The following is a 15,915-nucleotide window of genomic DNA, read 5'->3' as shown; positions in this document are numbered from 1 at the left end:
AAGCAGCGTAAAAATAAACTGCTCAAAATATCAATCGCCCCTCCATCTACAAGTGTAATGTTTAAAAATTGGTTTCGGTCATAAACAAAGTCTCCATAAAGCATACTTACTCTGGCATGAGGGCTATGAAAAATCCATTTTTTGAAGGACTTTAAACATTGACTTGATAGAGTTCACTTGGTAATACATTCCAGAGAGATGAGGTATGTAGAAGTATCTGACAGGTTGACTGCTTTCTAAAACAGGCAGGTGGACCTTAAAGGACAGGAAGGGATTTTTTTTTTCCTTGCTGAATGCAAAGAATATAGAATATATAGAATATAGAATATAGGGAAAAAAGAAATAACCCATTAGTGACATATTCAAAAAAGGAAGGGAGGGGGAAACATCCATCATTGTAAAATGATGGATAGATGGATTGCTTCTGTGTCTGCAATTAAAATTTTGAATGTTGAAAAGATCCACTATTTTTCTACCGTATCGTCAATGTTATTTTTCCTTTTTTCCCTCTGAACTTCTTCAGTTTGCAATGTTCCATTCAATTTTTTTAAAGTACATTTTTCCAACAAAACAAGGTCCCTCTGAGTGAGATGGTCAGTCTCTAAATTTAAGAGGGGGGGGGAGAGGGAGACAATAGGTAGGCAGATAGATAGATAGATAGATAGATAGATAGATAGATAGATAGATAGATAGATAGATAGACAGACACAGACAGACAGACAGACGGAAACATAGAATCGATGGATGGATGGATGGATGGATAGATAGATAATAAGTAGGTAGATAGATAGATAGATAGATAGATAGATAGATAGATAGATAGATAGATAGATAGATAGATACGTAGGTAGGTAGGTAAATGAATGGATGGGTAGGTAAAAATGATAGATGATGGATGGATGGATAGATAGATAGATAGATGGATGGATGGATGGATGGATGGATGGATAGATAGATAGATAGATAGATAGATAGATAGATAGATAGATAGATGATAGGTAGATAGGTAAATGAATGGATAGATAGGTGAAAATGATAGATAGGCGATAGATAGATAGATAGATAGATAGATAGATAGATAGATAGATAGATAGATAGATAGATAGATAGATAGGCAGGCAGGCAGGCAGGCAGGCAGGCAGGCAGGCAGGCAGGCAGGCAGGCAGGCAGGCAGGCAGAATCATAGAATGGATGGATGGATGGATGGATGGATGGATGGATGGATGGATAGATAATAGGTAGGTAGATAGATAGATAGATAGATAGATAGATAGATAGATAGATAGATAGATAGATAGATTGATTGATAAATGATAGACAAATAGAATAGTGTTATGCCCCTGTCGGAGTCTGAATCCGAGGAGGAAGACAAACAGCTGACAGGGAGTGGGAGTGTTGCTCTGTTGGCTGTGGAGGAGGCTGGGGAAGGGCAAAGTCCAGCTGGGCAGAGCAGGAGAGAGGTAGAACAAGGGAGAGGGAGTTCAGAGGAAGACCCAGGCCCACCCCTTCTTCATCCTAGGGCACGCAGGGAAGAACAGAGAAGGGAGCAACATGGGTTGCGTGGCTTACGAGGAAGGAGAGGGCCCTGATTCCCTTCATTAGCCATAGCTGGGAAGACAGTTGGTAAGAAAGGCAGGCTGTGTGCGGCAGGCTGCTGGGAGCAAACGTGACTTTATCCTGTGTTGTCATGACTTATCTGTGTTCCTGGCGTCTTCCCAACTGTGTGAGTTTTGCCGTGCCTTCAAATCTGAAATTCTTGCTGCTGCCCTGCCAAACTAATTACTTCATTTTGCCTTGATTGGACTTATAGTTACAGTTTTTGTTGACCATGTTTTGGACTGAATTTTCTGCAGTCAAAGGCTGTTCCTGAGAGAGTTTTTCTCTAGCTAGAAAGTAACCAAGACATTGGGGTCAAAGTTGGAGATAATAAAGGTGCTCTTATTGATTAGCTGACTGTGTTGCCTTTGTGCCACGCCCCAGGTCATCACAAATAGAGATAGGTAGGTAGGTAGGTAGATGATAGACAGATAGAATAGAGATAGGTAGGTAGGTAGGTAGGTAGGTAGGTAGGTAGAGAGAGAGAGAGAGAGAGAGAGAGATGATAGACAGATAGAAGAGAGAGAGATAATAGGTAGATAGACAATCAGACAGACAGACAGATACAGAAATACAAGGCAATGGATGAGTTTTGACCTCAATGGCCATTACAGGTAGTCCTCAACTTGCAACTATTCGTTTAGTAACTGTTCAAAGTTGCCGCACTGAAAAAAGTGACGTATGATTATTTTTTCACACTTCTGACCATTGTGGCATCCCTGTGGTCACATGATCAAAATTTGGAGTCCTGGCAACTGTCTCATATTTAAGACGGTCATAGTAACCTGGTGGGGTCACGGGATCCCTTTTTGCGACCTTCTGACAAGCAAAGTCAACGGGGAAAACCTGATTCACTTAACGACTGTGGCAGGAAAGGTCGTAAAAACAGTGCATAACTTGCTTCATATCTGTCTCACTTGGCAGCAGAAATTTTGGGCTCAAATCTGGTCGCAAGTCAAGGATTAACTGTATTCGTATTGGTACAGAAAAGTAATAAAAATGTTTTAGAAGGACAAAGAGAGAGAGAGAGACAGTTTAGTGAAGATAGCTGCTGCCATCTAGATGTGAAAGAATGTGAAAAGATAGTGAAAAAAACAGGAAACCTAAAAGAACCAGAGAAGGGAGAGAAAGATGAGAGAAATGGGTGTCTGTTATTAATTATTAATAATTAAGATTATTATTCTTGCATTAAAACTCCTTATGTGTATGAAGTTGCTTCCGTAATCATAGAACAGAATATAGAGAATAGAATAGAAAGAATAGAATAGAATAGAATAGAATAGAATAGAATAGAATAGAATAGAATTCTTTATTGGCCAAGAGTGATTGGACACACAAGGAATTTATCTTGGTGCAAATGCTCTCAATATACATAAAAATAAAAGATACATTCGTCAAGAGTCAAGAATCATCAGGTGCAACACTTAATGTTAGTCATAGGATACAATAAGCAATCAAATCATACTAGGAAACAGTCAATATAAATCGTAAGGATACAAGCGACAAAGTTACAGTCATACAGTCACAAGTGGGAGGGGATGTGTGATAAGGAGTGATGAGAAGGTCAATAGTAATAGTAGTGCAGACTTAGTAAATAGTTGGACAGTGTTGAGGGAATTATTTGTTAAGCAGAATGATGACTTTCGGGGGAAAAACTGTCCTTGTGTCTAGTTATTCTGGTGTGCAGAATCGTTTTGAGGGAAGGAGTTGAAACTGTTTATGTCTGGGATGTGAGGGGTCTGTAAATAGTTTCACAGCCCTCTTTTTGACTCGTGCAGTATACAGGTCCTCCATGGAAGGTAGGTTGGTAGCCATTGTTTTTTCTGCAGTTCTAATTATCTGTCGATTTATGATTCATGACCAATCATTAAGCAGCCATTCAAAGGGATCCCAAAAAGGTACTTTTGACCTGGATTTGGAGTTCCAATGGTCGAAATTTCCAACTGAAATTTCCAGAGGGAGATGAGTTGTAGCTGTAGCACCCTCTTTGCTTCTAAGATGATGTAGTTTTCTACCCCTTTAACTGGCTGTTCAAATCTACTCTCAGCTGGGAGGTGGTGAATTGAAAATAGCTGTTGGCTTTTTTTTAACGAGAGCCAGGAATATTATCTGGATTAATTGGTTTTTAGATTGCTTGTTGTGTTATCCAACAGATTGGAACAATTGGCAATCTGGTTTAGTTAATTGAACAGGTGTACGGTTCACCCACAACTTCCTACCTCTTCTGTACTAGCTGTAGTTTTCCCCCCAAAAAATGATTGGCATATTGTGTGTGCATATGTGTATATGTGTGGGTTTTTTGGATCAACCCCCCCCCACATTTTCACCTTCAACAATATAATATTTCTGGCACTTAAAATCAGAAGAAAATATGTATAGCTCAGGGCTGAACTGTGGATTCCTAAGTGCTCTCTGAGCTTGGTGGCAAGCCACTTGAATATAAAAGTAAGAGCAAACCTCTCCCTTCTACCACTGATGCTGTTATATAGTTTGGTAATTAAAGGTCTATAAGGAAATAATCAAATTCAGAGAGCACCAAGAACCCAGAGTTGTCCTCCTCCTCCTCCATTGCAAACTCCATTCCTTTCTAGCACTGATGATGTTACCTTGGTGGGTAATGAAATGCCCTGGAACAGCAAAGGACTGGCCCGGAGTGCCTCTGCTAGCAAAAATGGAGCTCATGATGACACAAGGGTCATTCACTGGCAGAGGGTTGCAAGAGGCCGTTGCAGCTGAAAACGGAGCTAGGGAGCCCGTTTTCTCCGGCAGAGCGCTCAGGCCACCACAGGTGCCCCCAACACTAGTGACGTCGAGGTGGCTCCCCGAGGTCAAACACAACCCTGATGTAGCCCTCAATTAAATGGAGTTTGACACCCCCATTCTACACCGTCTCCAGTTACAGAAGGTCACTTAATGCTTTGTTCAGAGTATTGCAGCTTAAATTCAGCGCCAGAAAATGTAAACACACATGGCTGAGGCTTCATTTAACTTCTTTATAAACGTATAAAGTACATTTTACAATACCAGTTGTAGATTTCTCCAACATGGAGAAACAGAAACCTCAAACAGAAGCAGACATGTTACAGGCTCAGAGCAGAACAGCAACTCAGGAGCTCAGAAACAGACATCAGTTTCACTTTAATTCCGCAGGCAAGCATTATACACAGCAGAGGAGAGAAGCAGTTTCATCTTCAACAGACAGACTCAGAGCTCAACATAGCTTCAGAGCTTAATATAGAGCCATGCCTAGGCTACTTCTACTTTCAGTTTCCAAACAGTCCTCACTGGCTGACTTAATTGCTATGCCTAATCATTGGCTGACCTTGTTACCATGCTCTATTCCAGTTCATGAATATACTCTTGACGTGCTTTGTGTTCTTTTCTTCCTTGTGTGCAGGAACCAACTTTTCTTTACAAGAACTGGGCTTTGAAGATGTCTCTCCACCCCATGGGACTTTATATCGGACTGACTTAGGGCTGCCCCACGGCAGCTACTCCATCAGTGCTGGCTCCGACGCCGATACGGAAATGGACGCCATCATGTCGCCAGAACACCCGGTGCGATTGTGGGCACGCAGCACCAAGTCCGGGCGTAGTTCCTGTTTGTCCAGCAGGGCCAACTCCAACCTTACCTTGACCGACACAGAACACGACAACACAGAAACAGGTAAGAAAAAGCGACAGCCGGATTCATTCCCCTGGTTGCCACAGAGACCTTTCTATCAAGGGAGTCCTTAGCAGGAGTCAGGAAAAGCCAAGATGGCGGCCGCCACCTCCACATGGTTGCTGTCCTCACTTTGACTTTTTCACGGGGGGAGGAAACGTCCTGTTTTTGATCCATTTCTGTTTCTTTTGTGTGTTTGTATGCGTGTGCGCGTGTGTGATTCGGTTGTGCGGTTAAATCTCCGGCATGTTTGATGTGTGTTATGGAAAAAAATGGAGGAGGAAAAGTCCTAATTCTTGTCAAGAATGCACTTTCACTTCCTTTTGTGTTGCGGTCCAAAATATTTACCCATAAATGACTGAAGGGCTCATGTTTTGAATACACAGGGGGGAAAAAATAGTTGATGGTTTTAAATGTCCTATGGGCTCACGGGGAAGGTCTATCCCCGTGATGGCGAACCTATGGCACACGTGCCACAGGTGGCACGCAGAGCCATTTGTGCAGGCGCACAAGCCCCAGTCAAACTTACCTGCACTGCTCATGCATGTGCCTCCCAGCTGATTTTCGGCCCGTTTGCGGCTGTTTTCTCCCTCCCAGAGGCTCGAGGAAAGCCTCTGCAGCCTCGGGAGGCCGAAAAAACGGTCCTTCCGGAAATACCGGAAGTGCCGAAACAGGCCCGATTTCAGCCTCATGAGGCTCCAGAGGCTTCCCTCAAGGCTCTGGGAGGGCAAAAATGGCCTCCCCCGGGGCTCCAGAGGCCCTCCAGAGGCTGAAAAATGGGCGCTTCCGTTATTTCCAGAAGGCCTCCCGAGGCTGCAGAAGCTTCCTTTGAGCTTCCCGGAGGGTGAAAATAGCCTCAAACAGGCCAAAAATCCGCTGGGAGGCATGCACATGCATAGTGCAGTTAAGAGGGCGGGGCTGGGGTGTTGTACATGCATGCACAAGGGGGGGGCACATTGCATTGTGGGTGCTGACATGCATGCGCGCGCACGCTTTCAGCCCACCACAACAAAAAGGTTCGCCATCACTGGTCTATCCAAACGACAGTTTCAAGAGGGATGCTAATAAATTCCTCCTGCATAAACATCTCCTTTCCTGTTGTCTCCAGCCTTTATCTCTGAATGGATATTTATCTTTGGAAATGATCTTCTATTGAGTTTCCAAAACTCATTCCGATTGACTCCCACTGTCTGTGTAAATAGCTCTGCTGGGGCTAAAGGGACAGAAGTGACACACACACACACACAGAGAGAGACTGCACACTTTTAGCCATTCATCTTTTATGAAAACTAGAAGGTCACTTCAGCCTGGTTGTTTCCACCGCAGGGATGTCTTGAAATTGCGGACACAGTGCTGGAAGATTAGGTCATCAATTCTTTAGGGCATAAAGAGTGAAGTTAATATACAATGGCATCCTGACCTATTCCTTAATAAAGATTTTGCGTGTTGGCCACTCTGAAAAGGCCAGGAGTCCATCTGGGCGATGCTAAGAGAATATCAAAACTGATTTACTTCCTCCCAAAGGTGCTTTTTCTGGAGGTCACTGGACTTTCTTGTTTTGTTTTTTTTCTTTTGAAGACATTTCGCTTCTCGTCCGAGAAGCTTCTTCAGCTCTGACTGGATGGTGGGGAATGGAAGGGTCTATATTCCTTGCAGACAGCTGGTCATTTGCATCCTTTTTAGAGGATCGTTGAGGCCACTTGGAGGTTTATCTGTGTCCTCAGGGTCACTTGTGTAATGCAAATGGGTGTGGAGCCTTCGCAGGATGTTTTTCTGCCTGGCGTCCCTTCCCTGTTGAAGCGCAGGCTGTTGCGGAATGAGTCTGTGTTGTCTGCATTTCAAACTGAAGCGCAAATGGTTCCTGTAGTCTGCAATTTTTCTGGAAATCCGTTCATATTCCTGCACCATTCAAAGGTTGTTCATCCCATCCTTCATTGCAGACAGCCGGTCATTTGCATTATTTGAGAGAGAGCCGTTGAGGCCACTTGGAGGTTTGTCTGTGTCCTCAGCGTCACCTGAATGCTAGGGTCACCTCAACAGTGAAAAGACACAGGGTAGAAAACATCCTGCAGCCAAGAACTCAGATGACCCTAAGAAACAGGTAAACCTCCAAGTGGCCTCAACGACCCTCCAAAAGGATGCAAATGACCAGCTGTCTGCAAGGAAGATAAATCCTTCCATTCCCCACCATCCAGTCAGAGATGAAGAAGCTTCTTGGGTGAGAAGCGAAATGTCTTCAAAACAAAGAAAAAAAACAAGAAAGTCCAGTTGCCTCCTGAAAAAACACCTTTGGGAGTTCTTTTCAGCAGTCCCAAGAAGGCTCCACACCCATTTGAACCACTGAGGTGACCCTGAGGATACAGACAAACCTCCAAGTGGCCTCAATGACCCTCTAAAAGGATGCAAATGACCAGCTGTCTGCAAGGAGTCTCAATCCTTCCATCTTTCACCATCCAGTCAGAGATGAAGAAGCTTCTTGGGTGAGAAATGAAACTTCTTCAAAGAAAAACAGGAAAGTCCAGTTTCCTCTTGGGGAAAAAAAACAACCAAGGCGGAAAAATATTTCTGAGAAATTCTCACTGGCTGACCTGCTCTGGTTCCCCATTTTTCCACTCAGCCTCTGAGAGAACCATGACTTTTTCCATCTTGGCCCCCATCACTGTGAAGGGAACAGCTCGCCCTGCAAAAATTATCCACCCATTTGGTCTTTTGCTTGCCCATTTTGAAACCCCATTTCCACCCATTCTTTTAATCTGGGGACAGAAAAATCCGGAAAGAAATGCAGCTTTGGTTTCCCAACCGTAAAAATTCAACTCAGTAAAATTTCATAGTGTGCTTGGTGCAGGGCATGAGGGAATATTCGACCGCTTGTCTTCGCCTGAATCCTCCATCAATCAACTGACGAGATTCAGCGTTAGGTGACAGAGGCCAAGAAATTGCATCAAAGCGACAAAGGCTTTCCAAATTGTAAACTGTTTATTGTGTTGTCATTGGTCAAAGGAACATAATCTCTGTGTGTGAAGACACCACGAATCATCCTATGGAGCCCTGTCCTGTCTTTTAGCTGTGATCGAACTGCCATCAGTCTGGTTTAACAACTAAAATTTAAAGCAGGTTGGGGTTTTTAAGACCCTCAACATACTTTAACACCATTATAAATAGCTGTCATGCCCCTGCCGGAATCTGACTCAGAGGAGTAAGCCGAACAACTGACAGGGAGTGGGAGTGTGGCTCCGTTGACTGTGGAAGGAACTGGGGAAGGGTAAAGTCCGGCTGGGCAGAGCAGGGGAGAGGTAGAACAAGAGAGAGGAAATTCAGAGGAAGACCCAGGCGCACCTTCTCTTCATCCTAGGGCACACAGGGAGGAACGGAGAAAAGAGCAACGTGGTTGCATAGGTTACGGAGAAGGAAAGGGCCCTGATTCCCTTCATTAGTTACACCTGGGAATGAGAGTTTAAAAGAGATGCAAGCTGAGTGCGGCATCTGCTGGGAACAAACGTGAGTTTTTCTTGTGTTGACTTTGGTTATCTGCATTCCTGGCATCCTCCCAACCGGGTTGAATTATTGCCGTGCCTTCAGGTCTGGAATTCCTTCTCCTGCTCTGCCGGACTAGTTACCTCATTTTGCCTTGATTGGACTTATAGTTACAGTTTTTGTTGACCATGTTTTGGACTGAATTTTCTGCAGTCAAAGGCTGTTCCTGGGAGAGTTTTTCTCCAGCCTGAAGGTAACCTGGACATTGGGGGCAAAGTTGGAGATAATAAAGGGACTCCTACTGATTATCTGATTGTGTTGCCTTTGTGCCACGTCTGGGTCATCACATTAGCTCTCAACTTAGAACAATCCGTTTGATGCAGTGGTGCTATTCTACTGGTTCGGCCTGCTTCTGGCATACTGGTAGCTCCGAAGATCAGTGGAGACTGAACTGGTTCTGTCTGAGGAGCTGCTGTTGGGCCCGCCCACCCGCTGTTCTGACCCAAACCCTTTTCCAATAAAACAAACATGAACCAAAGGGAAGAGAAACCTCTTACGAATCCCCGGTTAAAAGGCTGTTGCAAACTAATTAACTTTGATAAGCACAAGCCTAGCCAAAACTGTGCAGGGCTGCCAAGAATAACAGATAAGAAATATTTTATAACACGAGAGTCTTCAAATACCAAATTAAGATACTGAAATGTCCACGAGGCTGAGTTTCAAAACAGCTTTGCTTCCTGCAAAGAACATTCACTTCACAGCTGGCTTTTATCTTCTTGAAGGTGGGGCCATTGCTTTGCAGCCTTACTCCCAAGTTGCCCGTGCTGTTGTAGCTGATCTTTCCCATAAGCAACCCCGTGTGCGCGCACACTTGGCACAGGCTCCTCGGGAACCTCCTCATCGCTGCTGCCAGCCCCCACAATCTCTGAAGGGCAGCAATCCACTCCCTAATGGTCCTGGCCCCTCATCCGAGTCCTCGCTCTCCTCAGCCGTCTGCACCTGCTGCCGGCGAACCACAACACCCGCCCGGGCTCCCATACTAACCTTTATGGCCTGCTTTTGAAGCGCAGCTGCTTTGCACGGCACAGCCGATTGCTGCGCGTCAGCTGCTGAAGCGACAGGGAGAGTGCAGGATTGCAGGAGGTGCGTCGGAAAGCCTCTGCGCCTGCGCAAATTGCGTGTTTGGCACGCACACTCAAAGTGTGTGTGTGTGCACAAAGCGCGTCCACCAAGGCAGGCCCACTGAACCGGTGGTAAACTACTTTGAAACGCACTGCTGGTTGGAAGTTTATAGCAGCCCTGAGGGAAAAAAAATGTCTTATGGCTGTTTTCCCAACACACAGCGTCTCCAGGGTCATGTGGTCAAAATTCGGCCACTTGGCAACTGACTCGTATTTATGACCATTGCGGTGTCCGATGGTGATGTGATCACCTGATTTTTGAGGCCTTCCGTCAAGCCCAAGCCAACGGAGAAGCCAGATTCACTTCACAGTCATGTTACTCGCTTAACGACTTCGGGGGGTGCACTTAACCAATGGGGCAAGAAAGGTTCCAAAATGGGGCGGAACTCCCTTAACCAATGTCTCGCTTAGCAACAGAAGTCTCGGGCTCGGTCGTAAGATGAGCACTACCTATATATTGCCACAGCTATGCAGGATGTTTAATCGGTGGCCTATTTTCAGCTGATCTTGGTCGGTGCCTCTTTAGGAGCTTCAATTAAATGAAGTCGAGATCGGTTGATCAAATAAAGAGAGATTGACACTTCAGAGGCTCTGGAAGTTTCCTCACATTCCCGCATGTTTTCCGGTATTGGATCTTATCAATATTCTGAAGTTGCTGCAGATTATTGATTCCTACAGCCTCGTCCCCAGGGGATTTGTTAAATATGCTCAGTATTGGCGCTCTACACCTGACAGGAGAGGTGACCACCATGAAGGTATGTCACTGGCCTTTGAGGTCACCTTCGCACTTGTCTCCTAGAACAGGGGTCCCCAACCACCGGGCCGCGGACCGGTACCGGTCCGTGGATCACTCTGTACCGGGCCGCAAAGAAAATAAAATTAAAAAAATGGCGGCTTTCTTCGCCTTCGGTGAATGCTGCTGGGATCAGGGATCAAGGACACAAATGAAAGAAGGGGAGGGAGGAAGCAACCAAAGCCTGTCCTGCTCTCCGGCTCAGCGGCTTCGGTTTCCTCCCGCCTCGTTCCTCTCTCAGTCGCTCTCTCGCTCCTCCACCAGCCCAGGAAGAAACTGCTTCAAAGAAGCCGGAGGGGTGGTGGCTTTTCCTGTGGCCGCAGCTCCTCCAAGCGCCGTTCACCCCCACCCCGCCCGCGCGGTTCAATCCAGTGCTCCGTTTGCCTGCCTGCCTGCCTTCGTTTCTGGTTGATTCGGAGCAGCTTCGGCTGAGAATAATAACTATTCGCCTCTTTTTATCAGCGAAGCTGCTCGAAACAACCAGAAACGCAGGCAGGCAGGCAGGCAGAACGGAGCACTGGATTGAACGCGCACGGGCGGGCGGGTGGGGTGAACGGGCGCTCGGAGGAGCTGCGGCGACAGGAAAAGCCACACAACTCCCCGGCTTCTTTGAAGCAGTTTCTTCCTGGGCTGGATGTTAGAGGTCCATCGTAGCTCTGAATGATCCCTAAACAAGGACTACAGGAGCTTCCTAGGGAAAACACACTGACTAAATGCTCCTCATTCAATTACTGTTTTCACCAAACAGAGATAAGAGAAACATCTGCATGAAATTTTGTAGCTACACAGCTGGGCAAGACCTAGAACTAGAGAGACTGCAGTCAGGTGTCTTTAATGCTAGTTGTAGGGTAAACATAAAGTTTTGGGAATGGAAAATAGAATCTCCCCTCCCCCCACCCCCCACCCCCCGCCGGTCCTTGAAAAAGTGTTTCTGCTTGAAACTGGTCCCTGGTATAAAAAAGGTTGGGGACCACTGTCCTAGAAGATCAGGTGGCCTCCTGGGCAATTCATTGGTGAAGGGTTTGTGTTGAGTGCATTTTAATTGGTTGGGCAAATTCTCTCTTGAAAGAATCCCATTTGGGGAGGAAACTCAAGGAGGCTTTCAGATGATGGCAGAAAATGCGGGAGAGAGAAAGATTGAGAAAGAGAGAGAGAAACAGGGAGAAACAGAGGGAAAGATTGAGAAAGAAAGTGAGTGAGAGAGAAGGAGAAAAAGAAAGTGAGAAAGAAAGTGTGAGAGAGAAACAGGGAGAAATAGAAAGATTGAGAGAGAAAGTGAGTGAGAGAGACAGAGAGACAGGGAGAAAAAGAGAAAATGGTTGAGAGAAAGTGAGTGAGAGAGACAGGGAGAAAAAGAGAGAGAGGGAGAGAGAGAGATGGTTGACAGTTGTACAGTAGAGATGCAGAATTTGAAGCTTGAGGACTAAATGACCCTTGGATGTTTGTTTATTTCTTTGTATCCTATCTTTATTATTTTTACAAACAACCCAAGATGGTGAAAATATCCATCACATCCTCTTCCTATGCTGAGAGAGAGAGGGAGAGAGGGAGAGAGGGAGAGGGAGAGGGAGAGGGGGAGAGAGAGGGAGAGAGAGAGAGAGAGAGAGAGAGAGTGAGAAGGACTGGCCCAAAGTCATCCAGCAGGCTATCATGGCTAAGGCAGGACTAGATCTCAGAGTCTCCCGTGATTGGTCCAAAGTCATCCAGGTGGCTTTCATGCCTAAAGTGGGACTAGAACTCACTGTCTCCTAGTGATTGTCCCAAAGTCACCCAATTGGCTTTCATGGCTAAGGTAGGACTAGAACTCACCGTCTCCTGGTGATTGGCCCAAAGTCATCCAGCTGGCTTTCATATCTAAGGTGGAACTAGAACTCACTGTCCCCGGGTGATTGGCCTAAAGTCACCTAAGGTGAGGCTTGAACTCACAATCTACCATTTTCTAGCCTGGTGCTTTAACGACTAGACCAAATGGGCATTTGGTGTTCTTGATGAATTGTCATTTTCATTGTTATTGGTTGTGAGATGGAATCAATTGGGGTCAACTCCTGGCAGTTGTATGGACAATGCCCCCCTTGCTAAGGGCCTAAGCAAAGCGGTACAGCAAACTCTTACAGGAAATGCAATGTCACCCTCTAGTGGTCCTTAACTTACAACCCCAATTGGGACCAGGATTTAGGTTGCTAAGCAAAATGGTTGTTAAGTGAGTCGCGCCCAATTTTGCAAACCTTTTTAACACGTTCGTTAAGCAAATCATTGCAGTGGTTAAGCGAATCACTCTCTGCTTGTCAGAACCCAGCTGGGAAGGTCACAGAAGGTGATCATGTGGCCTAGTGCAACAGTCATAAGTACATGCCAGTTTCCAAGCGTCCAAATTTCGATCATGTGATGTTGAAGATGCCGGAATGGTCGAGAGTCACATTTTTCAGTGCCATTGTAACTTTGAACTGGCATTAAATGAATGGTTTTAAGTGGAGGACTAGCTGTAATAGATTCCGGTGTTTATTTGAAGGGAATCATTTGAGATTTAATTGTTGATTATTTCTTGATTCGTTGCGACTCATCTATTTTTGGTTTGGTTGGGTTTGGTTTGGTCTGGTTGTGTTGTGTTGTGTTTTGACACCCATCTCACCACGAGGTGACTCTTTTACCTCATACTTTGGGAAGAGTGGGACATCTAATCCATACCGATATTTTTTTTTTAATCAATTTGCAACTCAACTTCGATCATCTTCCTGTCTCCTTCTTTCTTGAATATTTGAATGCCGTTACATGCTTTATTTTTTAAGAAGGAAAAAAAAACCCACACCTTTGTTGGAAGATTTGTTTTATGGGTGATACAAAAACTGGCACATGCTCACAATTAAAAAAAAATGTTTTTAAAGTAATTGGATGCTTTGAAGTATCAAACATATACAAAAATATGGCAGAGGTAATCCAAGCAGTTACTTTTGGAAAAGAAAATAATCTATGGCCTTTCCTTTGAAATCAAGAGACCTAAAACCCGCTGAATTTTAAACCTCCTCTCAGTACTAAAATGATTTTAAGATGAAGTTTGTAGATCCCGTAAGAAAACTTACTTACCTACCTCTCTCATCAAGGGGTCCCAAGTAGGATTGATTTTAAGAATGGTTTAAATAATTGTATACACGGGAGAAGGAGGAGGGAAAAAATCACATTTCTTTCTTAGATTCAATTCTTTGTTCCTTTCTTTTGTTCATGGAAGTTGCCCTTGAAATTTCTTCTGAGCCCCTTCAATACTTACCAGCTGAGGCTCTGACAATTACAGGGTTTGTAAACTCATTCCTTCTTTGGCAGGTTCAATTTGGAATTTGAGGTTAAACCACCCCTAGTTGAAACCATCTGCGAAAGAGGCTGGCTTTTGCACCCAAAGTCACAGATACGGGCTTTGGGTTTAAAATTCAGCCCAGGTTGTTTTGGGTTTCCCTCCACCCCAGTTTTCATCCATATATTGTTTTTCCTGGGAATAAGGTGGCCTGAGTTTTAAGCCTGTAATTTTAATTTTCTAACCCCCAGAACCCACAACAATGAATACAGTCCAGGTGAAAGCTATTCTGAAGATAAAAGAAACCACTGGGGCCTTCACCTCTTTCAAGGGGGGGGGTCTTATCGTGGGAGCCCAGCCGCCAGTGTAAAATTTGGGTGTTTGGGATCAAGTTTCTCTTACATATAATGAGATGCACTGAAATTGTTCCAGGAGCCCCAAGTATCTTGTAGACAGACAGGTAGATATGGATGGTAGGTAGGTAGGTAGGTAGGTAGGTGGGTAGGTAGGTGGTGGATGGAGGGAGGGAGGGAGAGAGAGAGAGAAAGTTACATACATAGATAGAGATGGATAGATAAATAGAGAGAGGGAGGGAGATAGGGAGAGTTACATAGGGAGGGAGGAGAGATAGAGAGGGAGATAGAGATGGAGATAGATAGATAAATAGATAGAACTAGATAGAGATACATAGATAGAGAAAGGTAGGTAGGTAGGTAAATAGATAGGGAGGGAGAGGGAGGGAGGGTGTTACATAGGGAGGGAGGAGAGATTGGGAGGGAGGGAGGGAGGAAGAGGGAGAGTAAGTTACATACATAGATAGAAAGATGGAGATAGAGAGAGAGAGAGAAAGACAGACAGACAGACAGACAAATGTTAGACAGACATAGATATATAGATATGGAGATATAGAGATGCATACATTTTTATTAGAAGTGTTGCCAAGAACATCACAAAGTAAAAAAGAAAAAGCAGTAAAAAAAAAGAAAAGGAAGAAGGAAAAAAAGTGCAGAGAGAAAGAATAAAAAGAAAAAGCTTCTATTCCTTTCCAGCAAATATAAATGGAGTTACAAACAGTTCTGCTACAGAAGAAAGCTCACTTTTTTTCAATTATTCAGGGTACCACCCCCTCCCCCAATCATCAAACCACAAATAAGTTCATTTTTTCCATTTGATGCAAAAAGTGTATAAGAGCTTTCCAATCAGTCATAAATGTGTTTTACTAATAGAAGAGAATATATTGCTCCCCCCCCCCCCCCCCCCCCAATAATCAAAGAGGTTAATTAAGCCATTCTGAAACTTCTATCATTTTCACCTGGCTTTTCTACATTGTGGATGCCAGGGAGCCCAGTCTCATGAAAATAAATCATAGCAACTTGTTTATGATTGAGGTTTTATTAATAGAGAGCCAGTTTGGTGTAATAGTTAAGGTGCTGGCCTGGGAACTGGGATCCGTGAGTTCTAGTCCCGCCTTAGACATGAAAGCTGACTGTGTGACTTTGGGCCGATCACCGGTAGACATTGAATTCTAGTTCCACCTTAGATATGAAAGCCAACTAAGTGACTTTGAGCCAATCACGAGAAAATTGTGAGTTCTAGCCCCACTTTAGGTATGAAAGCTAGCAGGCTTTGGGCCAATCACCAGGGGACAGTGAGTTCTAGTTCCACTTTAGATATGAAAGCCAGCTGGGTGAGTTTGGGGCCACTCTCACTCAGCCTCCTGGCCCTTGTTTCCTCTTTCTGTTTTCTTCCCATTACTTTTTAAAATAAAATGTTGCATATTTTTGTTTGAGAGGCAAGAATTGTAGTGTTGCAGAGGGAGTGTTCTCAGTTCTTCTTGAGAATCTCTAGGCCAGGGGTCTCCAACCTTGGCAACTTTAAGCCTGGAGGATTTCAACTCCCAGAATTCCCCAGCCAGCTGGCTGGG

At 44.7% G+C, this 15,915-nt stretch overlaps 1 protein-coding gene across 9 annotated transcripts in view; it reads left to right on the top strand.

The window, feature by feature from the left end:
* TENM4 (teneurin transmembrane protein 4) overlaps positions 1-15,915 on the top strand; it is a 559,913-nt gene that overhangs the window by 282,130 nt on the left and 261,868 nt on the right. For all 9 annotated transcript variants that reach the window (XM_087966004.1, XM_087966003.1, XM_087966002.1 and 6 more), the window contains exon 5: positions 4,994-5,263. In XM_087966004.1, the coding sequence (XP_087822130.1) occupies positions 4,994-5,263 (270 nt within the window). The remainder of the gene's footprint in view (positions 1-4,993; positions 5,264-15,915) is intronic.

The sequence above is a fragment of the Notechis scutatus genome, chromosome 5 (genome assembly GCF_049901735.1).
Source record: "Notechis scutatus isolate UNSWTSFEM ecotype Mainland chromosome 5, rNotScu1.2, whole genome shotgun sequence".
Classification (NCBI taxonomy): Eukaryota; Metazoa; Chordata; class Lepidosauria; order Squamata; family Elapidae; genus Notechis; species Notechis scutatus.
Note: the sequence above shows the minus strand (reverse complement) of the source record. Positions and strands in the feature narration are given on the sequence as shown.